Source organism: Pleuronectes platessa, chromosome 1 (assembly GCF_947347685.1).
Source record: "Pleuronectes platessa chromosome 1, fPlePla1.1, whole genome shotgun sequence".
Lineage (NCBI taxonomy): Eukaryota > Metazoa > Chordata > Actinopteri > Pleuronectiformes > Pleuronectidae > Pleuronectes > Pleuronectes platessa.
Window position 1 is genome coordinate 25,871,929 of NC_070626.1, and position 26,268 is coordinate 25,898,196.

General features: G+C 41.8%; 1 protein-coding gene across 1 annotated transcript in view; it reads right to left on the reverse strand.

The window, feature by feature from the left end:
• dmxl2 (Dmx-like 2) overlaps positions 1-4,060 on the reverse strand; it is a 39,119-nt gene extending 35,059 nt beyond the window's left edge. Inside the window, 1 exon segment of the mRNA XM_053419993.1 lies at positions 3,944-4,060. Coding sequence (XP_053275968.1) covers positions 3,944-4,030 — 87 coding nt within the window. The 5' untranslated portion in view covers positions 4,031-4,060.
• Between the last annotated feature and the right edge of the window lie 22,208 nt (positions 4,061-26,268).

The following is a 26,268-nucleotide window of genomic DNA, read 5'->3' on the forward strand; positions in this document are numbered from 1 at the left end:
TATGGTAAACGCCATGACGCTGGGGTGTGGCTGTTTTTCATGGTAAACACATTTAAAAAGAAAGCAGCCAATGCAATCTGGTGCAGTGGTAATGAAAGCAGATGAGAGGAAGTGAGAGAGCTCACTTCTGCATTGACTCCATCAAACGCCACTTGCCTAATGCAATCATGTGGTCAAATAACACAGTCACAGCTGCTACCATGTGTACCATTTTCATGATTGTGCTTGTTTTGAGCTGTTGTAAAAACCCTTAGCTGCAAATATTGGTTAGTTCTGACCTGTAATAACCTTTATTTATTATTGCTGAAAAACCTATAGCACAGACTTGTACTTTGATCTCACTGTCTCTATAACCAGAATATATGGGCTTTGTTATTCTCTGCAGCATGACTGCAGTGAAGCAGCAGACATGGACAGCCACACCAGGCCCGGCTTCCATGTGTCTCCGTTCTATCTGATGGTCATAACATATCAAATTTAGATCAATGTAGACCGATAGACAGGCTGCATTTCCAGGCTCTTTGTAGAGCTTCAAACAATGTGTAACTTTACATATCACAAATAAAGGAATAAAGGTACTGGAGCAGGGTCTGGAACTGTGAGCGATAGCAGTTGTTTCATGAATTTCCTCCAGATTTTCTCTCATTTTGAATTTTGGTGCATAATTGATAATCTATAAAAAGCGTATTCACTGGCGACCTGATGCCATATTTGGAAATTGGTGGACAAATACCTGTGAGTATTAAAATATAAACTGCTATTACTGAATGCATTTGCAGCTGTAACCACTGCACATGCAAATGTCAACTTGTTGCAGTACAATGACGACACGTTTAATGCGAAGGACAAAATTCATACTGGCACAATATACAGAAACAATATTCCCAGACAATATTTAAGTACACCGGAAATCCATCTCCAGCCAATTGGCATCTCTGTCCTGTATTATCTGACAATATATGTATTCTAATGTAGATCAAGATCCAAATGTATTAGAATAATTCAATTTAGAGAACACACCCTTGCAGCCTTAGTGGAAGTATGTATTCTCCCTCTGTGCTATTTTTAGCAGATCGCACATCTGCAACTCTGCATATCAGCCTCACAGGCTGTTTGTAGGAACCTGAACATGTCAAAAGGTAGATAAGCAGAATAACTGTCTTTCTAACCATGAAAACACAATGTGGTCAGTATCGGTTCGGTCATGTTTGTCATTTAATTGACAAAACACTTGAACCATCTTCAAGAATCAAACATCTGAAATAGAAATAAGCAATTATGAAAAAGAAGAACATTTTCTTTTGCCTAAATAATGAACAGATCTCTTCCTACTTTGTGCCATCTGGTTCCTTCACAGTCCTACTTGGTTTATTCAAAATAAATCTATTCACCCCCCCCAGCTGGCCAATTGGACTGGCAACTAAAGGGCAGTATTTCACAGTTCATCATTCAAACTACATTCAAATACATGTTGCAGAAGCCACGTAACACACAAGCAAATAGCAAGGAGATGCCGTAGATTAGCTGTGTGTGTGTGTTTCTTTTTGTGTGTGTGTGTGTCAGGGTCTGGCCTAAGAGCCCTAGGGGTCAGTGTGAGTGTAACTGCATTGGACGTGATGTCTACTGTTCTTCAAATACCCTCTCAGACACAGATAGAAAACACCAGGCACAGAAACCAGGGCCCTCTGGTAACGTGCAAGGCTTCAGCTTCACCACCAGCTCTGTCCTGTGCTGCTGAGCAGTTATAACCTCAGGTACAGAGCCCGACTGGTTACATTCAAACTGCCTGGATCTGGGGTCAGTGACAGGACAGTGGGTGACAACCCCACTCTGTAGTTTTAACAGAAACGAAACAGGATAATAAAGGAATGTACTATGTTCTACAGGTTGACCAATTAATCAATTTGGCTGATTACAGATGTTTCATAAACAATTGATCGTAAATTCAATATATTCCAACAATGCAATTAATAAAAAAAGGTCATATGCCAAAGTACCGGGCCAGCCTACTGCTAAAGGTAAGCATGTCATGCATGATAACACAAACTGAGAAAGAGGAAATTCACTTCTCTGATGCTTTATCCTCCAAACGATCATATCAGCCTTTAAAATCCACTGTCAGTCGACCTCTGTACATTCCAAAGGACTGAGGGATTCTGGAAGTAAGGAGGTGTGTGGGAGGTGTCGGATTCTGATCAAAATGAAAATAAATGTTTAAAAATAAGACAGACAACTCACTGATAAGCAGTCGGAACAGATTAGGCAGCCATTAGACTGAATGTTCTTACCATGTGTGAATGGTAGCATGTAACACAGCTGCTCGGTTTGACTCATGCAGTCATGTTGTTTTTGCTCCATATCTGAGTGTTGAATTTAAAGACTTATCTCTTCTGATTTTACAAGTTATGACTTGAAGAAGCATATTTTGCACCTTCAAGGGACAACAAACCCCTAAGCTTCAGGTGAATACTATTCTAGTGAATATAGCTCTGTCATATTAAACACTGTGGTTAATAACCTGAGAGCCCCCCCCTAAAGGACTTGTCAAGACGACAACACAATATTAAAACCACTCAGGTAGAAGACAACATAGTGATGGGGGCTGGTCCCTGTGGGGTGATATGAAAGATCATCCAGCTCTCAATACAGTCATTATCATTCATCATCTGCTCTCAGTACAAGAGCTGAATAACCACTACACTCTCTACTTTAAAAGGGATAGTTGGGGGTCGGGGCATTTTATGTTTTTATACGTTGTTTTGGTACGTTTGAAGAAGGAGTCACCATTTCCTTCAATTGTACTGGATTTTGCTGCGACGCTGTTTACCCCTGAGACTCCAAAGGTGTTTTGTGGACTCAGACACTTCACCCAACCCTCAATCGAAATAGTGGTGAGTAGATAATAGGTGGAATTTGAATTTCTCTGCTCTCTGTATCTCCAACCTATAGGAATAAAAACTATCGTGCACCTTTTCCCTACGTGCCGTCACAAGAGATTGACTGCATTTCAGGGCGCTGTCATCTTGAGGCATAAAGAGAGAAGTTGGGAAGATGCCAGAGCTCACGCAGACAAAGAATACGCACAAATAACCCAAAGATGTCCACAAATAACAGACACACACTTTGGTTCGGCGTACAATGTGTGATGCGTGCAAATACATGAAGGCTGTGCTACTGATGGATCTCGATGTAACTCTCCAGCACAAACAGACTGGGTGAAGCAAACTGTAAAGTTTATTATGCTGCACTGACAGATGGCGGGACGCATGTGCACGTTTTGTACCTTCAGCACCACAACACTGCCACTCAGCCCTCCAGTCCCTGTGTCCATATATGGCTCTCTACGTCACGGCTGGCGCAGCTGATGCTGGACTGACAGCGAGCTAATGATCCGTGAGGGGGATTTAACGCCAAGTGTTAGCACGCTTAGCTAGTCCCGCATCCACAGTGAAACCGCCTGCAGTCGTGCAACTGTCACATCCAAGCCAACCCCCCCCCCCCCCCCCCCCCCAACACACCCCCGTGCACGATCACCTGTAGTGTGCAAGTGCATTTTAGCGCGTGCATAAACCTCGCGATCATCGGCGTTATGGCTGCGCAAAGGGATTCCCTTGCGGTAATTCTTACGTTACGAGATGCAGCTAAAGGTCATTTGAGTGGCTAGCGCTCACTGGTCATCATAATACGGCGTTACAGGGAATTAGCTCATTGCGGTTACATCCGCTTGGAGGGGTTAGCTTGTGGGGGGGTGTGGACGCCTCCCGAGTGGGCTCGACCCGTCGTTTGCGGCAGTTTTTTTTTGGCTAGCACACCACCCGGCTAGCTTACAGCTCGCTAAGCAAGCCGATATATACAAGACGAGCTAACGCGGCTAGCTGCCCGGCTTGCTCTGCCGGGCTGGGTGTCCTCCCGAGCGGGTTGACAGGGGAATATAAAGCCTCACCGTGAAGGGGACGTCGTTCACGCTGCCCACGGAGTAGCAGCAGTCTCCCGGGTTCACGGCTCCCGTCAGCACCTGGTGCAGATGCATCTTCCCCGGGTAGTTCAGCAGCAGGACCGTGCCTCTTATTCTTCTTCTTTTAATTATTTATAACGAGTCCACCCTTTCGGTTTCTCCGTCTGGCAGCGGCTGGGGATTCCATCGGTTGGGTTCAACGTCGTCCTCGGCCCTGGCGGAGTCGTCCTGCTCCTCCACGGGCGTAAAAGAGGGGCAAGCAGGGGGACGGGGACTCGGTGCTCAAACCCCCTGATTCATGTGATCTCGTCCCGGAACTGACATCGATTTAGTCGCGTGAAATCGAGCCGCACGCTGTCAACATCATGCCCGCGACCAGTCGTGGGATCCGCGGAGGATCTCTGCAGCGAGCCTGACATGCGCGTTCACGACGGTTTCTCCCAGGCACGACAGAATAGATGTAGATCGGTGTCACATAGATCGGGAAGCGGCACCCCCATGATTCCACTCGGAGCCTCGTTTGTGGGAATATAAGCGAAACATATTTCACTTCGTCTTGTTTTTTTTTTTTTAATAAGAACGAGTGAAAACGTAAATCAGTGATTCACCGGACTTCTTTCTGGGACACGGCACACCCGCTCTAGTAGTTTGTTGTCTATGTTTACAGTGTGCCAGTTCTACAGTTCATTCAATGTTGGTCTGAGTGAAAACATTAACTGGTGTTCTCATCATTTCACCAATCATTTATAATTTAAACCTAAAACGACACTGAAAAGCTGCCACACACCATTTCCTCTTTTATACTAATATATAACCTGTATTGAAGATTTTGTAGTTTTGTTTTGTGCTTATTGTGCAGTATATTTGGGTGTAGTTTTCATATAAGTCACTAGTTCCCCCACTCATGTTTTTTTTGTATTTATGATGTGTGAAATAATTTAAACTATATTAAAGTAAAGAAATAAAAAATGTGATTTATTTTAATATGTGGGGTTTTGCATTGGCCCTTCTTTTTAGGTTTCAACTACACGAGGATATATATATACATTTTGTCCATGCATAAAATACTGCCGGAGAAATAACCATGCCTTGTGTTTAATATTTTTATTGTTTTAATGTGCAATATTCAACATTAAAAATCAACAACTGCAATTATATTCTGTTCAAATGTCATGGGCAAGTGTCCTGCCATCTCATTGCTCATCTGTCATAGTATCATGAGACACCATATGACACCATAAGATGCAACCTACTGGGACAGTTCCTCTATATTTTACTACTGAGTACAGTGAGTGAGAGCCAAACCTATAGCTGAGGTTCATTGTATCTGCAACTGTCCCTCATCTACTTATCTACTCTTCCTGATGAGATTTAATGAAGCCCATCACCATTCCAATGTTTCTCTCTCGTACCCATTCTTAGATAAAGCCATTGTCACACCCACCTTTGTTGTTCTAGATAATTGATGAGAGGGCTGATAGGGATCCATGGTAGGGATACGCAACCCAACCAACGTAGCGTTAGCCTAGTTATTTAAGGCCCACTGACATCATCAGGCTCGACCTGCCTTCCAGCCAACGTGACACACAGGACGGCCCAGCAGAATACTGGGAGGCAGTCGCCCAGAGAGAATGTGACACATACACATAAACAGTGTCAATGGCCTGGCACAGTCATCGTGTAGCATGTGTAATATTGAGTCTGTCCATTTAGCATTTACTGAATACTATTATCATGCGTCAGACTAAACAGCTGTTATAACTAAATCCGTTCACAATGAGTACTACATATAGCTAGATGTTCCAAATTGTATATATCACATACAAGCACACACAAACATACTCACTCCCAGATGAGTATGTAGCAAGTTGGGATACAGATAACCAGGTAAAGTGAGGGCTAGTGAATGTTCTGCCCGAAAATCTGCCTGTTTCTGTTTCTTTGTCTGCGGCTAATTTCAAAGGGCAGTCCGCTGTGAGGGCATGTGAGTAAGACTGTGAGTGCATCCCTCCCAGCTGAAGTTACCTTGAAGCACCTCACTCTGGCTACAAGAAATAAAGATGATCGAGCTATAATGCGCTGACCCTTTTTATCAGCCTGAGGGGAAATAGAAGGACAGGTTTTGTGCTGGAGTCTGAGCATGTTTATGCATTTGTTCCTGTTCATGCTGAATATTCCTGAGGTGATGGATGAGATCCACTTTTGATTAAGACGTATATGTCTCTATCGGAGGTGCAATGGGCCAAATGGGGGGAAGTAATACAAAACAGAGTATACAAAGACGTACATAGGGCTACAACTGATACAGCATTACCTGTGAAGACAACAGTGCAAATGCTCTCACAAGTGTGAGAGAGAGGCAGAGATGGTGCACAACACCATTTGGATAACAGTGACTGTACCTTTGGATATTGCAGTAGGGTTGGAATGAGGTTGATGAAGTGTTGTACCAGTCCCTGCGCTGCCATTGGGAGACATAGCCTTGATCTACAGTGAACAGAATTAAATGCATTATAGATTTTCTCATTTCATGGATGGCTGCTGGCTGGAGGGAGCTCCAGTGTGGCCCTGAGGTGCACGGCAGTCTGCTCCCCAGGACCAAAATGTAATGGGACTTTTTCTACAGTCCCAAGTAAATAAATCAATGCATAGGGTTGAAATACACTGAATAGTGACACAGCGATATTTACTATACGAATGCCTTCTTAAGGTGTCAAAGCAGAGCGGATATATAGAGAAACATAAAGGTCGAGCATGGTGGTATTTTGGGTCCTTATATTAAATGAAGTAAGGGAATCTCGATTTTTTCATTAAAAAAATAATCTTTTTTAAATTGTATTTCAAATTATTCTAGCCTATGTGTTTTGGCTCATTGTGATCGCTGGTATGGGCATTTTGTATGTTCACAAAGAAACCGACCTTGATAAGATGCATATATACAAAAATAAAAACTCACAAGCTCTTTAAGCTTAAGAAAAGAGTTAGGTTATAAAATGATGGGATTAAAATATCGTGATGTTTGCATATAATTCTGTACCAAGGACATCTGTCATGGTGATTGTACTTGAGGTGAAGGGCTAATCAAGCTATTTGCGTTTACACAGACACACACACTAATGGTGGCCATGATTCATGCCTCATCCACACTTATTTGGCCAATCAGGAGCCCGAACAACAGGTATATGACAACATAGATATATATTGAGGTGTTACAAGCCTGACTGGGGGGGGGGGGGGGTTCATTCTAAGCAGCTGCATATAACACAAAATTCTTACAAGCCTTTCATTTCAGTCCATAAGTCCAATTCAGCTAAACAGCAAGGTTAAATAACACAACCACATAAAACTTCTGAGCAACAGAGATCACCCTTAAACTCTTGTGTAGGGTCAAAGCCCTTTTAAAGAAACACTATGCAACTGTTTTACCTTTAAACAGCAGCTCACTGACTTAGAATCCAAATCCTCACTTTGAACAAATGGACATTAATAAAAAACAGCGTTTTATCTCTGATATTCAGGAAGGAAACTTTCAAAATATGAAGAATTCTAAACAGAGTTTGGCATGTTTGTTACAGCAGCAGCAGCTCTTCTGGTTCAGGAAGCTGGGGATCATGGGTAATATCCACTGTCCACTGGTGTATCAGTTGAGTTATCAGGTCGACACAGCCAGAACTCGGATTAACACATTGACAGGCTTTTATTTTGCTCTACACAACAAACAGTTACTCAGAAGAAACAGAAACAGTCTCCAAGTGTGGCTGCAGAGGGCGCTGTTGCTAGGTTAAAGTGACACAGTGTTGCTTTAAAATCTATCTATCTATCTATCTATCTATCTATCTATCTATCTATCTATCTATCTATCTATCTATCTATCTATCTATATGTCTATATAATCATGACAGTCTGTAACAGGAACCCCTGAATGTCATGTTTATATCACTTACCTGCCTTTGCACTTCCCTCTGTTGCAGAGAGAATCTCTTATGAAACTATATGACTCACGTAGCTCCAGCGCCTGCCGCCCCTCATTGCTTATACTGGCATAGACTGTCTATGGCTTATACCCCCTGAGAGCAGAATAGGGTTCAAACAATCTTTTGTGGAAATCTAAAGCACTGCAGGTGTTAGCGTTTTCTCGCTGAAAAAAAAAGAGTCCCATTTGTTCAGGCACATCCAAAGCATCCTATTATTAGATATGTTTGCTGTTGTTGTGTGATATAGCACTCTGTGTTCCCTGTGTATCGCTACCCTGACTGGGAAATTGTAGAGAACCCTTAACCTACGATTCCTCATACACTGTGAGTGGTTTCAAGAGTCCTGGCACTATACAAGGATTAATAATGTTAATGTGTGTCTGCAGTTAAATGAACCCATTTGTTAAAGCTACTCAGTAGTGTAACAATACCTGTAATAACAGCTATGTTTTGGTTTTAATCCATCATTTGTAGTATTTGAATCTCTGCTATCAATTGCACCTTGAAAGTTTCATTATCACATTTATGAAATTATTTGTGATTTCTTGATAATAATAATACAACTGGTTTATGTGATAAGCTTTCCTATAGAGGCTTGGTTGATTAATTAACTAATAGTTAATTAAAATACAGAACAGCCTGTCTGCTTTAGGGCCTTTTTATGGACCAATACAAATGTTTTTACTTTCCTGCAGAAAAGATTAAACCCACCTGCAGTTTGAAAGGTTTATTTGTATTTTCATGTATCAGTTGGTGTTTTATTGCGGTGATTGAACATGATTACAGCTTCTCTCCCATTCCGCCTCAGTCATTTCTTCCTCTGCATTATTTGATTTCGGTGTGATTTCTTTTTTAACCTCGCGCACCTGCCTCACTATTATACAGTACAATAGGTCTAATCTGTTCTCTCTTTCTATTTCCCCTCCCTCCTCTATCTCTGTCTCGCACATGCTGCACTCCCGCTCACACTCTCCGAGATTTCTGCGTCTGCAGAGATACAGAAGATTGATGACAGCTATTCCAGAGCGTCGTCTCCGTCTTTGACACCGTCCCTTCTTCCCCTCCTCTCTCTGCACTCTTGTCGCCTTCTCCCCTCTCTGAAGAAGGTCAGCCTCTCTCACTGTGGTTAAACTACTCCATCTGTCTCGCCTTCTTTCCTGTCCGGCCCAGCCTTGGGCTAAATGATGAATCTCTTACACCTGCAGTTGTTTCAGGGATGATTCCCTGTCACTTGTGATGTATGTGTGAGTGTGTGAGTTTGTTTGGTTTAGAATCCCTTCCAGTTCCTGTCCCTGTGCTCAATAATGCAATTGAATTTTGTGTGAATGTGTGTGTGGGTGATCACATGGGTGCATTTGTGTTTGTGTAGTGTTAGTCTCCTCTATCCCTTTGGTACCATTACAGGATTACAGTTTTTTCCGTCTCCACCTCAGTGAGCGTTATTGTGTTTCTCCATCTCAATTTTTCGACTGCCTGCAAACACGTTCTATTTCCACCTAGCGCCTGTGCTCACAACGTGTGTAGCTGTGCATATGTGTGACACACTGTCGTGAAAAAACAATCAGACGCGAATATGAGTTCTTTTAGGCAATGTGCAGGATGGAGGAACGAGGAGAGGACCAGATGGTGAGTGTGAGCAGATTTCTGAGGTGGCACTGAAATGTGAAGAGAAGATCAAGGGCTTGGCATAAAAGACACACACACACACACAAACACAGAGAGATAGAGAGAGAGAGAGAGAGAGAGAGAGAGAGAGAGAGAGAGAGAATGTTACGAGTTGCAACAGGTTACCTAATCATTGTCACAGAATGTAAATGGTAAACAGACTGAATTATATATACATATTTATATTCAATAGAGTCGACACAGAACAGAGCTGCATGCTGTTTTAGGCCTTTATACGTTTGCTCCTACTTTTGCCTCTTCAGGGTGATTTGAGTTTGTTCAATAAGATGAAATGTGAGATGATGAGACTGTGGAATTGTTTGCTTGATAAATCTGAAAACAGGCTCAATAAGAAGGTTTTTATTTGGAGGAAATCACACAACTCTCCCTGGACTTTAGAGATTCATGCTGTTTTTGAGGAAGCTCCAAAACAATATATGAATAGATATAATCTATCATGTAGCTTGAACACAATTATTTGGAAGTTCCCCTGAACAGTTTAAGAAAAAACAAAATTATGAACCTGTATTCAAATCAAGCCCACTTACGGCACCGAATCTTGAGTTCCAGCACACTTAAGGAGGCAAAGGTTTTCAGTCGTACAGCTAAGAACATTAATTTCTCCTCTGGCCCATTGAGAATGACACATTTTCTACTGTGTTGCTCTTAATTCAATGAGTTAGGAATATCTATATTACAATAAATGCTTTGGTGCACTGATGATGACAGAATGGATTGATTGTGTAGTTTAAATGCTAATAGGCTGACTACCTTTATTTCTAAATCTTGGAGAAAGCTTCAGAATGGTTTATTTGTTTAGTTTTGTTAATGAAGCTGCAACTCTTTCTTTCTTTCTTTCTTTCTTTCTTTCTTTTTTGTACTTATTCTTTTCCTGAATAATGGTGTCTTGTCATCCTGTTTTAGGCAAGGTAATAACAAGCAATCCATGAACTGTTATTTATCTTTTCTAGTCTTAACAACCACTCAAGGTGCTTTACAATACAATTGACATTCGTCCATTCACAGAAACATAGAAATAGCTCTTCACAGCGTTTACAAACTGCCGGCACAGGAGCAACTTGGGGTTCAGTGTCTTGCCCAAGGACACCTCGGTATGCAAACTGGACAAACTGGGACTTGAACCAAACCCGCTATACCACCTGAGCCTCTGAAGGAACAAGAGGAGAGAGCATGTTACAGAAAGCAAAGCACCCATGTTACGTCATTCACTGGTGCACACAAACCTATTAAATTTGCATGTTATTTCTCAATTTTTTCAAACATCTGTTTCATTAATTTATGCTTCACCGAACTCCAGCAGGTACGTACTGTGTTATCGTGACCTACATTCTCCAATGGGGAATACACTTCACATTAATCTATCAGGACTGTAGTTCAGGTAAAACACTGAGGAACATGTTTTAATTAAATGTATTTGCTGTTAAGTATATTTTGAGTCTCTTCAGCACTTTTGTCAACAGCGCTATGGCTACAAAATAAGCCACATGAACAAACATTGACTTGACTGGACTTGAGCTGGAAATTCAGTGACAGACACTCGTTAAGTAGTGTTGACAGTAACAGAAGAAGCGACTGTGAGATCAGTCATTAAAACTGAGTTTGCACCACAGGGTCAAAGGCTGGAGAAGGTGGAGTTAGGCACAGAAACTGCTGAACCAGATTCATGTTATATTTATTATATTTGTTCTTAAGTGTGTTCTTTAAATCCTAACAATTCCTGCCGACAAAACTAAGTTTTAGAGAGCAAAATTTGGAAAACAAAACTTTGTCTTGAGTCCCAATAAAGCAAATGTTCAAACCTTTATTTGATCATATTTGAGTTTCAGCACTTATTGCATGAGGGTTTTTCTGCAGTCAACCACTAGAGGCCAACAGAGAGACCAACTTCTTTATTTTGGCTTTGGAGGTTATGATCAGTTATAATCATATGTACATAAATGAAGAGGGTTCATCTGCACTCTCTAGGTTTAGGTTGTTTACCCTTTTCCAATTGTTTCCTGTCACTCTTTCTACTTTAACTCTTTAATAAACACAACTTGGTATAAATTAAACCTGTTTAGCTCATTCTAACGTGATTTTATTTGATTTCAAAAGAAATTGCATCCCTATAGTTTCTGCAACAGAATTGTTAATACGATTTTAAATACTATGAGTCTAACAACCCCCTGATGATGCACCATTGCCAGGCAGTGGAATGTCTTACTAACTGTGCTGCATTTGAAAATTGATGACTTGTGTTACATCATCTCTTTGCTGTGAAGTTAGTTGCTCAGTTTTGGTCCTTACATTTAGACAAATGGAAGATTTAGTCTTTGTATAAATAAATCTACACATGATAGAAAATGAAAACACCACCTGAAAATACAGTATCAACCTGAATGTGTTGGGGCACCATCAGCAACTCACTTTATAATGACAAATGAGATTCATGAGTTTTACATTGCAATGCAAATCGATGTAATACTTCCACAGTGTTCATGTTACCCCACCCCAATGTCTAAGTGCCCCTGAGCAAGGCACCTTACTCCCCTAACACCTGCTCCCCGGGGCGCCGTGCATGGCTGCCCACTGCTCTGTGTGTCCTCCTGTGTACACCAGATGGGTCATAGCAGAAAAAAATGTCCCCCCTTGCATGTCGTGTGTGTGTGCATGTGTGTGGGATAATACATGTATCTTATCTTATCTTATGTGGTGTGATGTGATTCTCGGAGTGTGTGATGCTAGAGGAGAAACCTGGCACCAACGTTTGCCAGAAGAGGGCACTGTTGACCAGGGACATTTCACAGAAGGGCCTGTTTCAGCACTGATGTTATACGAAGCGAATAAGACGCAGATCTAGTTGATCAGGTGCCTTCTTTGTGTTGTTGTGGTGTCTGAAAAAACATATGGGATGTGAGTATCTTCAAAACTGACTAATATCAGACGCAATATCTGTATTGTGTTTTCTGAATATATCTGTGTTTGTGTGTGTGTCTACGTCTGTGGAATGTATTCTTGTTGACATGAGTAAAGTTTTTCTAGATAAAGTGCATGAATATCTGAGTGTGTTTACTGTAGCTGAGTGTGTTTGCATGTGCTTGTTCATGTGTGTGCCTGGCCTGCCTGGGCAGACGGGTAAACCCCAGGAATGCAGGAGCCTATAGAGCAGGAGGAAATGATTATACCACACGGTGCCATTGCTGCTGCCGAGCTCTGCACCCCCCATCCCCCAGTTTACACAGATCTGCCGGTTCAACAACCCACAGTGCGGTGATCAGAATTAAATCATGATATGGACAAATAAAAGACAACAAACTGTGAGATTAGTAATGCAGCCCCCGAGATAAAAGTGTTTGCTCACTTGTGAAAACAAGAAAGGATGTGAATGTAGAAGAAGAAGAGGAAAATGTTTAGATCCAATACTTTTGTCTTAGATTTAACTGAAGGATAAGACTCAGATTTATTAATTTTGATCCCAAAGGGATACAATGAGTGAAAGGCAGAAAGATCTTTAGTGTTAGAGAACGTATTCAGAATTGAAAGTGACTTTTTTTCTAATGGAGATTCGAAGTGAGAGAAAGGGGATCGCAATAATAGATGGTGTGTTTGAATGGCGCCTGATTTAAAAGTGCCCAGTTGTAAATGGCTTTGTCTGTGTGTGTCTTTCTGCTCTGGCTGATCATTAATCTGAACCATCAGGCCTGATAAGATGTGTCTAAAGAGAGAAGGGACTATAGGATCGCTCTCTGACTGATGAGTGTGTGTGTGTGTGTGTGTGTGTGTGTGTGTGTCTGTGTGTGTGTGTGTGTGTGAGAGAGAGAGAAAAGGAGAGTGTGTAAAGCCAAAGCACTCTGAAAGACCTTGAGTTTGATGATGGTCATACGGCATTCTTGTAAAGTTAAAGGGAAGCTCATAATAGACTCCTTATCTGAGCCGGGGAGACAATGAAAGGCAGCAGGTCTATGAGGTGGAGAAATGGGTACGGCTATTTGTTACCTGTTCAAACAGGAGCCATTAAACACAGAGCGAGGATGAGATTCAGTCACGTGTGCAGAGATCACTTTGATTCTTTTCTTTTTTTTTACCCTACACCTCATTTTCTGATCAATCCTTGCCAAAAAGTTAAATGCTTATTTCATGTATTTATTCCTTAGTTAGTCAGTGAGCTTGTCTAAGGACGAGCACATGGATGAACATATCAGACCTCTAAACCGGCTAAATGTATTTCCATCAATATACATGAATTATTCTCTGAGAAATCTACAAAAATGTTGAACAATGGTCGCAATATTAAAGAAAGTGAAAAAACGAAATATCCTGGAGCTGCCCCCAAAAATTCACGGGTTCTTCCCCCGAACCAAAACCACATCCTTCCAGTTTCGTGGTATTCCAGTTTCCAGTTATCCTGTTTACAAACAAACACATAAATGTAGATGAAAACATGATCTCCTTGGCAGAAAGGATAACAAATACAGACACCAATATAGAACAAACACAAATAGAAAAAAGATCAAAACATATGACATAATTACTTCCTTTTACTTCCCAGCACAGGCTGTACAAATGTGGTACACCTAAATTAAACCTTATAACCTCCTTAAGCAGTGGTCCTTGCCAATCAGGTTTTGTAATAACATAATTTAAAGGACGGGGAGCAAGCAAAAATCCAGTTAAAACCTTTGCATGGGAAAAAATATACAAAGTTTTCAAAATTCAAAAACAATATTTTAGATTTGAAGAACGTTTTCATGTCTTTCACGTAGACCCACACAGCCAAACTGAATCTTCTCACCACTGTGTTGCTGGAGGTGTTTTTATGGGTTCTATGATTTTTGAAGTGTATTTAAGCGCTGAACTAAATTGAATCCCCCTGCAACAAGGCAATCAATATTGCTTTCAGAAAAAACACACCAGTTCTGTGTCCGTCATCCCTCATGATCACTGTATTCATTGTCCGTGACACTTTGTAATTGGTGGGACTGCTGCTTGGCAAACACCAGGCGGAGTCACGTTAGGTGGTCTGTATGAAACGAGCTCACTCAGCGAGCAGTGCTGAGATCCATTCATTCTCAGATTGTTGTTTCATGTTATCATGTTTAGAAACAGTTGTATTATGACATTTTGCCTAACTTATCTAGAGTTGAAAAGGCTCTGGGGAAAGGCATTTTTTTGATGGATAAAAGTATTTAGTATTTAGTGTTATTGTTTTTAAACAGCAGCTTTTACAAATACAAATTCAATTCTACATTTACCCTCCATACATTGTGATCACCTTATGTCCCTACACCCGCATTAGGGGGCAGTAGAGTCTAGGAAAAGAAAAGAAGCCTGGCAGTGGCAGTGCCATTTTAGGGTTGACTATTTCTTATATTTGAAATTTCCCTAAAACATTTATGATACCAGTAAACATAATAAGAGAGTTCACAGCCATTCATTTCATTTTGGGACTTTTCTTACTCAGTGAGACAAACTAATTTCAAAGTGGTGAGTTAATCAGTGAAAGATGGAGAAAATAAAAGAGGGACCAGCAACCAAACGTACAGGAAGCAGCTCGGCCAGTTGTGTTGTTATGTCCCTGGTTGTGTGCGCACTGAATGACACTGTTATGATTGTCCGTAATGGTTTCTGCCAGTGATGTACGAGTGAGGGATTCGGATGTTCTCCACTCGGCCAAATATCACTCCTCTCCTCTAAATGGCTGCTGTCAGAGACGTTGTGCGTATGTGTGTGTGTGTGTGTGTGTGTGTGTGTGTGTGTGTGTGTGTGTGTGTGTATCAGGGTGTGCACACGAGACGCTGTGAGTGTGTGGGGCAATATATGTGATTTGATCCAGATGGGCATGTTAGGGAGCAGGCAGTGCCTTCTCAGAGACTGGTAGCAGTTTGTTCCCGAGATTAGATTGTGCTGTTACGTGCTTCTCTGTAATGACCTCATAACAACTGCACAGTCGATGGCCTCTCGCCTCTCGCCTCCACCTCTCTCCCCTTTCCTCTTGGTCCCTGCATCACTCTCCCCCCTCCTCCCTATCACAGCACCCATTGGCCTCTTGTGTCTTAATGCGGTGCATCCTCTCAACCCCCGCGCCCCCCAGCGTGCACCTGGCCTTAGAGAATGAGCAATGAGTGAGAGGAAAGTGTGCAGCCGGGCACACGGTAGCCATTATGGGGCTAAAGCACCGCCGACGTGCTTGATGAGGGGGAACAACGGAGCCTCGCCTGGGGACACTCCATTAAACTCCCCCTCTTTGTCTTTCTGTCTCTGGCTTATACGGACACACACTTACACACTTACACACACTTGGGTCTCTGGTGTGTTTCTGTACATGACCAAAAGCCGTCTGGATGATGTCAGCTATACTCGTCGCTGTTTCCTCTTCACCCTTCGGCTCCTCATAAGCACCTCTCGAGAAACAACACATTTAAAAAAAAACGTTCTAATGTGCAACAGGGACAGACTCATCCTTGGGCGGTTTTAAGTTTACCGCAGGATATATTTCAAACACCAAACTAAGCGCAGATAAAAGAGAGTGTATTGTACTCGACTGCAATCGTAAACCTCAGACAGAAGGAAAATACAAATCAATTTCACTCCTAAGAAAAGCTCGGAGGATCACATTTCATAGCTGTGGATATTGATCATGAATGATGCTTGTTTGCAAACAGTAAAGCCAGGACGGCTTAATGCTGCTGCCTCATTACATGGACGATATAATGTTTCCCACAGTTTGTCTCTTTGAGAAACAGGCGATTTGAAAATACATCTCAGCTGCTCAAAACACATGCAAACCCAGAAAAAGAGCCGGTGCACCTGAACGTAGCCATCCCTCAGCGCGCCGGAGTAATTAACATGCTAATGGGTTAATAAAAGTCTCCTGGACCCGCACGTTGCCTTAAGAGTTGAAATATGACAAAGGCCTTTCTGATGGGGATGTGCTCGTGTTATTGCTTTTTATTGGACCCATCTTTCATCGTAACACTTTTATTGAAAAACTTCTACAAAAGAATTTCTGTATCGCTTTCTGAGTGAAATAATCGAGTTGGAGCCAAAGAGCAATGGTAGATTTAAATTGCACTTTGAGGCAAATTCCTAGCGAGGGAGCACCTTGAATTGGTGGTGGGGGGTTCGGTGGTAAAAGTGCTGCAGCGTTGCATTGTGGGGGTTTTAAATCCCTTAAAACTAAATTGTACACTATTAGAACCAAAGCTTGATCAGTTTGTTTTTCAGGAGAAATAATTAGAGAAACACAACCCTGCCACTTAATGGGTTTTCCTCGTTGGCAAACCTAATAACTACCTTCACAGGGTTAATCAGGAATCCCTCATTGACTTGGTTAGTAGTAATGTTCTTAATGTTCGATTTTCGCTTGAGATTTATATGTTTACATGGAAAAGTTTGGTTTGGTAACTGATTTGGATAAATCCTTCATGGTCCAAATCAGTGAGTTTACTCCTGGACACTGAAAGCCTTCTTTACAGCTTGGTAACTTATTGTTCCCCGTGACAAACAGCCAGATGAGCCCAGTGCTTCTGGCTCCCTCGCCAATCTAAATCCACATCCACTGGTCTTTTAGCACTGGTCTGTTCCACCAATATCTCAGTTCTGGGTCATACTGGGATTTTTAACTTACGACTCCGGCAACAGGTTTATAAATTGGTCTTATATGAGCACGGTGAGACTGTGAGATCCAAAGAAACCAAGACAATGAGCTAAAACACACGGGTGGAAACAACCAAGCTACAGGAACGATAAAGAAAGCAAGAAATCAACACTATGTGCACTTCATTGTTAGTGAAACAATGTGTGTGTCCCTCGTTGTCTTCTTGCTCTTCACAGCTCCAGCCGGTGTGTAACGTGGAGACAGTCGCCAGCCAACATGGACATGTACCTTCAATCCATAACAGGTGTTTAACAGCTGACAGTGGAGTTTTATGAAAGTAAAGCGGGGGATCAATCAAACAGATTGATGGTGCAGTGAGGACCGGGCCTGTCTCAGCTTTATGTCACTGAGGACACTCCCCCCCCACCCCCCCCCCCCTGCCTTGTGGGCATGGATAAATATTTGTTACTTTTTTGGCCCAGTATGTTTCATAGTGTTGCCTGCATTTTTGATATATTGATGCAGATTTTCAGTTTGGCCAATAAGGATCTGAAAAACCTGTGGATAGGAATGTATGCATGGATGAGGTTTGTATGCAAAGATCAACAGGAGGGCTGAACAGATTATTGGACGACTACAAGACTCCCAGAATCTCAGTTAAACAGGTGAGCTCAACAACAAACTCAGAGACAGTCTGTTTCTAATATGTCTTTCAGCTGTGGCTGCTGCTAAAGTGGAACATCATTTAATTTATGAAGCCTAGTGATGCCTGTTGCACCAGCTGCACAGCCCGTAGCTCTTTATGGTTTTCTGGTTAATTGTACTAAAGGCAAAACAAGAGAAGATGTTGGACGGCATAGTTTTGAAGTTTAAATGAAGGTGACATGATGCTTTTAATTTTGTAATTTAATTTTAAAATCGAATTGTTCACTTGTTAAAATTTATATGAATCATATAACATCATCAGCATATTGCCGGATAAGGGCCCCGAGCTAGCAGGTCATCAAACTGGTAGCACATGCAGCTCCTGGAGAAGCCGGTGAAATTCCTTGAGCTGTGTGCTTCCTCCTGTTGATCTCGTGGACCCACACACAATGGAGTTGGCCTTTCTGGCATTACCACAACATCTCACAATGCAACAATTGCAATTATCCTGCAGCCAAACTCGCACAAGTTAACTTCAACTAATGCAAATGTGAGTCAAAATTCACCAAGGATGAATTCCACATGAAACCACACTGGGATTTATCATATTTGCCTCTTGGTTCATCGTAAGTGAGCTGGAAGGTGAAGGTTTGCCACTGATACACTTGCTTGTGTGTGATTGGGCCCCAAATTCTTACTATGTATTGCGATCTCAAGGATTCAACATATACTGTATAATATGGGATCTTTACGTATATGTATACTACATACATATGTAAAGGCCTATTTGCATACAGTAAATGCTTATATTTGTAAAATATGAACTATATGTATTAGTACTTGTATATCTGGATTTCATAAGAAGGTGATGAAAACCAAAGTAAGTTTCCAAACCCGAGGAGACATTACTGGGAGAGATTTCACATGAAAATCATTACACCAGGCTGCACCTGCTTCAGCACCACAGAGCATCATAAACCAACTTCACACAGGCTGTTGTACACACAAGGTTTTTTTTTTCCAATTCCTGTGCCTGCTCATTTACAAGCTTTGATATGACAAGATAAAATGATGATGTTACAGCATGGGGTGATGGTGGTTCCAGCGAGGGGGGAGAAAAAAAAAAGAAAAGATGATGATCTCCTCCCTGTCAGCACGGGGAAGGTATCTCCATTGCAAATTGTTTTGAATCATTTCCATCTCTGCAAACCGCAAAACAGATGAGACTTGAAAAGCTGCAACACATTCTCAATTCAATATGCTGGACAGCTCACATTTCTCCTGAGGTGACATCCTCAATTTGGTGCTCGTACATCTGCGATCCAAAAACCGCATTTGGCACCAGGAAATGAGTCTTTCGTGAAAATGAGCGAGGTCTGTGCGGAGTGGAAAGAAACATATGCAGAACAAAAATAGTCAACCAGGCAAAAAAAAGTGCCTCCTTTGTGCTGTCGGATGGGCTTGTTGATTTGATGTGTGTCTGTGTGTGTGTGAGTGTGTACGAGCTCGCATTCATGTGCTTACACTGTGACGCTGCACTAATTGTGTGTGATAAGGAGACCTACCTGGGGAGGAAAACTGGGAGAGCTGGGAGAACGTGGAGGACATCGGAGGACATCAGCCGGTCTTATCACCAGCACCACGTTTCATTCCAAGCGAACGCCGACACAAGCTGCGTCTCTCCTCGCTGACTGGTGATAAATGATTCCACTTCAAGTCTCTGGGCGGAAACGGGAACACATTAAAAGTCTATGAGCCGAAACAGGCCAAAAGCTAAACATTCTTCCTTTGACACTTGCTGAACTTTATGTAAAATTATTAGACTCCAGAGGAAAACGCATGATGTAATACCGAAACGCAGCTCGGCAATAACCTCTCCTCCTCACCGGGCCTTCCTTTCTATTTACATCTGAATTATTCTCTGTCATGAGTCCACCTGGGTGAGGATTGGTAGCTCTGGGAGCGCCCTGCTCGAAACACACCGTTTCTCCGCTTATGAAATATTAACTCCGGGTTAAGAGCAGCAGAACCATTGATCCTGACCGTGAGTCTTTGAGAGTGCAGCATTTAAAGCAGCCCTGCTGGAGAGCATGACATGTCAGGCATGTTAGCAAGGCTCCACATGAAAGGACGCCGCGGAATTAGCATCGCAAAGCACAGCGAGAACCTTTCTTCTAAATAAAAGGGGAGTGGATCTATGTTTGGGACATCAAGCTAACAGCTTTAGGTAAGACGGGCGAATTCCTGTACTGTGTGTGTGTGTGTGTGTGTGTGTGTATGTGTTTGTGAGTGTGTGTGTGTGTGTGTGTGTGTGTGTGTGTGTGTGTGTGTGTGTGTGTGTGTGTGTGTGTGTGTAAGAGGAGAGAAGGGCCAGAGAGCTGCTCCCTCAGCATCTGCTGGCTCATGCCTCTAATAAGGGTCTCGGCCACAGAGCTCCCATCACAACCCGGGTAATGATAGACCAGATTTGTGGGATGGCCGGTGTCCGTGCTGTATTTGCCGTGACACTGGATTCTATTTTTAATTATTTTAACTGTAAAGTCCAAAATAGTGTTCAAACAAATACAATATCCAACTTTAGCTACTTGGAGTCTCTTAATTTAAACAAAAAGAAAAAGGCCTATTTTGATGAAGCAGCGTGGGATCATGAGAGATGTTGTCTTCACCACTGACGTGACTCAGGCGTGAATCATGTTCATGAGGTAATGCATTCAAGTTGTATTCACATTATGTTGTGATCCATTAGGTTATCACAACACAGAACGGAAGAAGGAAGCCAAGCGTGTTTTTCTTTGTCATACGTCAGAAGCTACAGGTAAAGTGGCTTTGACACAATTAAAATGCGATCAAAGTAAAAAGTCCTAACCTTGAATAAAATTGGGGATTTCTCTGGGTTGGAATACTGTAGGAATCACTTTTGATGTAAGTACACAAACTGCACAATTATTACATTTTTTACTGCTGGTATCTAACTGGAATTTGGAAATATGCTTATGACACACAAAGTCCCATCTCCATGACTTCAGAGGACATCACATTGACTTACATTCACTTCCTGGAGATCAACCATCACTAATCCTTGCCTTACTCTGACCCTCACCCCAAACTTAACCTATGATTAACCTCACTTTAACCTAACGTTTATTTTATGAGGACTTGCTTTTTTGAGCCAATAAGGTAGACACGTCCTCTCAACATGAGTTACACCTAGAAAACACACACACACACAAGCACTCACACACATGGACACACACTCTAGAGAAGACCATCAGCCAAATGTGCCCAAAGGTGTTTTATTGTGTTTTCCTCCTGAATCGTAACCATCTGGTAATTGCCGCTCCAAAGCAGTGAATTGAGGGGAATTTACAACTTTGTGAATTATACATGGTTAAACACATCAGGGTTTAGATGTGAGCGGAAGTCTTTCTTGCTAAATGATGAGTGCCTGTTATTCTTAGATGTGGAAACAGTCACTTTTATTCGCAGTTGGGGTCTCAGCTGCAGAAACGGGAGTCGGTCGGGGTCTCGGGACCCAAATTTGACCCTTTGAGCCAAACACCAATAATCAGAGTTTCCAAACCTGGATGGAAAACATTACACAAGAAGAGGCATCTGTCGAGTCGGAGGTGGAATAGTTTGGAGAGCATTAACGCAATGAGCAGATGTAGTCCAGACATTTTATTGCGGCAATTTCCTCGGGTTTTAATTTGTTCTACTTGTGTACTCTTTTCATTTACCACAGACACTGATATTACAATTTGAACCTTATCTTAGGGCAGCATTTAATAGACTGGAAAATTAAGTATCCGTTCGAGATGGCATTTGAAGGCAGAGTACGGGTCGTGCCACATCCACCGAATCAACGGATTAGTTTCTTTTCATCGTAAGTGCTGTTGGTGTTTTGTTGTATGTCACAGAAAACATTTGCTCCAGTGAATAATCTCTCAATGCTTAGTCCTCCTTGATGTATGCGTAGAAATTGTTCCCCCTTTTTTTAGGCAGTGTAAAAAGAAATGGAGATTTATTAAAATGTATTGCGTCGAGTTTAAAAATAAAAATCAAATCAGGGTGAATCTGAGGGTGAAACTGAGTTAATCAGGCCTCAAGAGGTCTTTGTTATTTTCTGCTGCTTCCGCAGAGAGAAACAACAAGATCTGGAGGAATTACAAACCAGGTGAAGGGAAGGCACTGGGAATGTTTGAGGAATACTGGGACAGCATATATGTCTGTCTGTCTGTCTGTGTGTCTATCTATCTATCTATCTATCTATCTATCTATCTATCTATCTATCTGTCTGTCTGTCTGTCTGTCTGTCTGTCTGTCTGTCTGTCTGTCTGTCTATCTATCTATCTATCTATCTATCTATCTATCTATCTATCTATCTGTCTGTCTGTCTGTCTGTCTGTCTGTCTGTCTGTCTGTCTGTCTATCTATCTATCTATCTATCTATCTATCTATCTATCTATCTATCTATCTATCTATCTATCTATCTGTCTGTCTGTCTATCTATCTATCTATCTATCTATCTATCTATCAAGCTGATGACACTGTAATGGCTATAGTAGGCAACCAAGACATTTATTAACAAAAGCAATGTGACCTTGAAGAAATTAAAAAATCTGATGCAATCAGAGGTTACAGAGCAAAACTGTGCGTGAGGAGTTTTACATAAAGCAGCAAAAATGAATAAGCCAGAAAAACCAGAATAAGCCAGAGAAAATACAGAGTCTAACATAATTCGTCATAACATGGATACACTTTGAAAGTGTTATTTGATATTTTATTCACACTCTGCAAAGTTATCAACATATTAAAACGTAATAATGCTGCGCCGCGTTTGCATTTTTTTCCGAGACTTAAGAAATTTCATTTATTACATCACAACCAGGCGTACTTTTTTCTCAAGTGAGAAAAAAAAAGTGTTTCTAGACAAATCCCTAAAAATACGTGTACAGATAAGGAGCCAGAGATTTGTTTGGAGACAGAGGCACAGTTTGGTGCCGCTGCTGTTAGACAGTAACGTCTGTTTCCAGATCCTCCTCGGCTCTGCAGAGACTCGCTCCCGGCTGCGTGCTGACAGGACAAGTGCACACTCAAATAGCTAAAAGGTGTTTTCCCTCCAGATGCACTGTGTGAGGAGGCGCGGAGGAAAGTCGCAAATTACACTCTTTCATTCTTTGTCTCCTTCTCTACTCGGCTGCCCAAGTGGAAAATGGGAGTCATCCTGCTGAAATATTCATATACTGTACTCAGGGTCGGACTGGAGCAATAATACAGGCCCGAGAATTTGACTCCAGCCCTCAGGGCCAGCGTCATGCAAACAGTAAGACCGCTGACTTTCTATAAGGTTAACCCTCTTTGTTGATTTGCGGGTTACCAGACTATATTTGGACACTATGTAAGTTATTAAATATCGTGTCTGACCAGCGAACTGTTTTCAATAAGTCGATAAGCCAATAAAACATTGTGGGTTAAGGGCTGCGGGTTCTCGTCCTCTCTCTCTCTCTCTTTCTCTCTCTCTCTCTCTCTCTCTCTCGTGTGATTGCTTTCTGGTTAGAACTCTTTACTTTTATGACCATTCATCAATAACAGATGGTTATTATTATTGACAGCCATTATCCAAAGCAAACTCAGTGTGAATAGACAGGTTCGGCAGTGACGGCACCACGGCCGACAGTGTGCCCACACATGTGAGACTCAGCAGTCCAGTGAGCTAGCGCCCGCAAAATACAAAGGTTATTCACAAGTCATTCCTGGTTGTTACATAATCCCTGATCGAGCTGAGGAATCGACCCTCAGGCCACTGGGAGACGTCACAAAGCCGTTCACCTCCCACTGGACTGTGACTCTTCTTCATCCTGCTGAGGTCAGCCCGTTTCAAGCGTACACCAGATGTCTGCTCATTACACTCCGTCGTTCCTACTTAGCCAGAAATCTTTCATTACCTTTACCCTCTGAGTCATATTAAAGTTTTTGAACATGCTAACATAGGCAACGGTATATTGCTTTTGTGTGGTCAGAGCACCAGCACGCCCTTGATCTGAGATCATAAATAACACATGTCGTGGCGTAAGCAGCAAACTCAATTATTTATCTGGCTGAACGTCTGGAAAATGGGGCTGACGAGGCAGCGCTCTAATTCTAGCTCTCTGTAATTTGCAGTGTAAATGGGAGGTTTCCTAACAACCAAACCTCATTAGGAAAACACCATCATGAGTCAGTGTGGAAGGACTGAGCCACAGAGACATGAGAGAGAGAAATGTAATTTCACTGGTGAACCTGCTGGTGCACACACACGATCAATGGCCCTTAGAGAGTACATTCCAATTAGATTTTTCGGCATTTCTTCACAACATGTAATTGAGTGTGGTGCTATCACACTTTGATGGTCCAACATGCTGCTATTAAGAATGTATTTAGGAAAAAATCGTTAAGAGGTGACTTAAGTAAATTGACATGAATTCATGGGAAAATCCACTAAATTGTCATTATGGGAACTTGCTTCAATTAATTATTATTCCAAAAATGGTTAAGAGGTCACAAAAAAGCTTCACTTCTCTCTTGTTCAGGATGACGCCCATAAGGCTCATTCTACCTTAACAGAAACACTCCAGTTATTATTTTATGGTCAATAAACAGTTAATATAACTTGAAGATGATAATTATATCCCATTTTTTCAAATAGAGCCTCAGAAACTCTACACACTGCGCCTGGAGGTGCTGAAAGCTACTTGATAGGGGATTTATAATAATAGTGCATGCTATTAAAGCTAATTGTTCACTTAGCAAAGTTCAATGAGTGACAAAACTGAAGAGTGGGTGAATGTAGCTCGCAGCAGTGAATTCTCTGCAGACGTGGAGCATGGAAACCTAATCTCTTTTCTCACTGATCCACTTTTATAACACTTATTATTATAATTATACTGTATGTACGCTGGTCTGTACATTTCTATGTCACAGACAACTAATTGTGATATTATATTTAAGCAATAATTGTTCCAAAACCTAAAAATACTATTCCATTTAAATCTCCATCACTCCTGTTGTTTTCTTAAAGACAAGGAAGGTGTGAAAGTGCCTTTAAAGGCAAGAGGTACATACACAAGTAGACATTATCAGGGGAAATGTTGTCAAACTTACTTAAAGTTCTTGAAAAAACCTTCAATGATGATTTCCCACAAAGCATTAGCTGTAACTGTCATGTTGTTTAATCACAAAGTGACAATAATTAGGAAGGAGAACGGGGCTCGGCTTAGTTTCCCGTGAGGCTGAGATCCTAACCGCGTTGATGATGAGCGATCTGTAGATCCCGAGGCTTTACTCGGCTCAAAAGGAGAGAAACAAATACATTTCATATTACCAGTGGTGCACACCAGCTCTCTCGAAGCCATTGTGCCCACACATGTGTGAAATTAAAGCTATCACGACCTCACATCTGACTGAGAGTGCTATTTCTCTTCAAGTATTTCAGCGAGGACACATTTCCCTGCTTTTATGGCCTGCGAGTCACACGGGTAATAGCAACAAGATGCAGATACATGTGCTGGAGCTGGTTTCAACAGATAGAGATGAACGGTGAGCCACTGTGTATGAGAATTTGTGTGTGTGTGTGTGTGTGTGTGTGTGTGTGTGTGTGTGTGTGTGTGTGCATTACTTCACAAGCTTGTTTGTTTGTGTATGTGTATCCATATTCATTAGAAGTCCAGAGGAGAGTCCAGTAATGATTGTGTACGATGGGATTAAGGAGACTGACCTTTGGCAACTTCAAGTGGAGCAGTGTGTGTGTGTGTGTGTGTGTGTGTGTATGTGTGTGTGTGTGTGTGTGTGTGTGTGTGTGTGTGTGTCTGTGCGTAGTGATGGTTGATGGTGAAGTACAGGAGGAGAGAAAGAGGAGGAAGCACAAAGGGAGGAAGGGACACAGTAATGTCACCAGCATATACACATTGCTCCTCATCCAGACTGGTTTATTCCAGGTAGCAGCACTTTGTTGTTTCAGCAGGTCCAATGGAAGCTGAGGGGAAACAACAACAGCCTGTGAAGTGACTGCAGGTCTTCACATTTATTCTGTTGCGTTTCAGAGCAACAGAGAGAACAAACAAAAGGATCCCAAACTAATTTTAAAAAGATGCAATAATTGATTAATTTGAGCCACTTGGGGCCTTTAAAATAAGCTTTTAACACAACACTGACATATAATCACATTTTAATATGTTCACAAATCATTTCTTATCCAACAGATGTGACTTCAGCTTTTATGAGTGTCTGTCCACCCGACTGAGTCCAAAGTTAAGTCCACTTTTACCTCTGGTGTGATCTCAACTCTTGAAGGAGCTTTGCTCTTCAGCTGCTCTTTTCCTGTCTTTTTGGTAAACACTGGATTTTTTTTATACTTAAAACAGGAAATCAAGTTAATCAGAGTGTTGTGGGCCTGG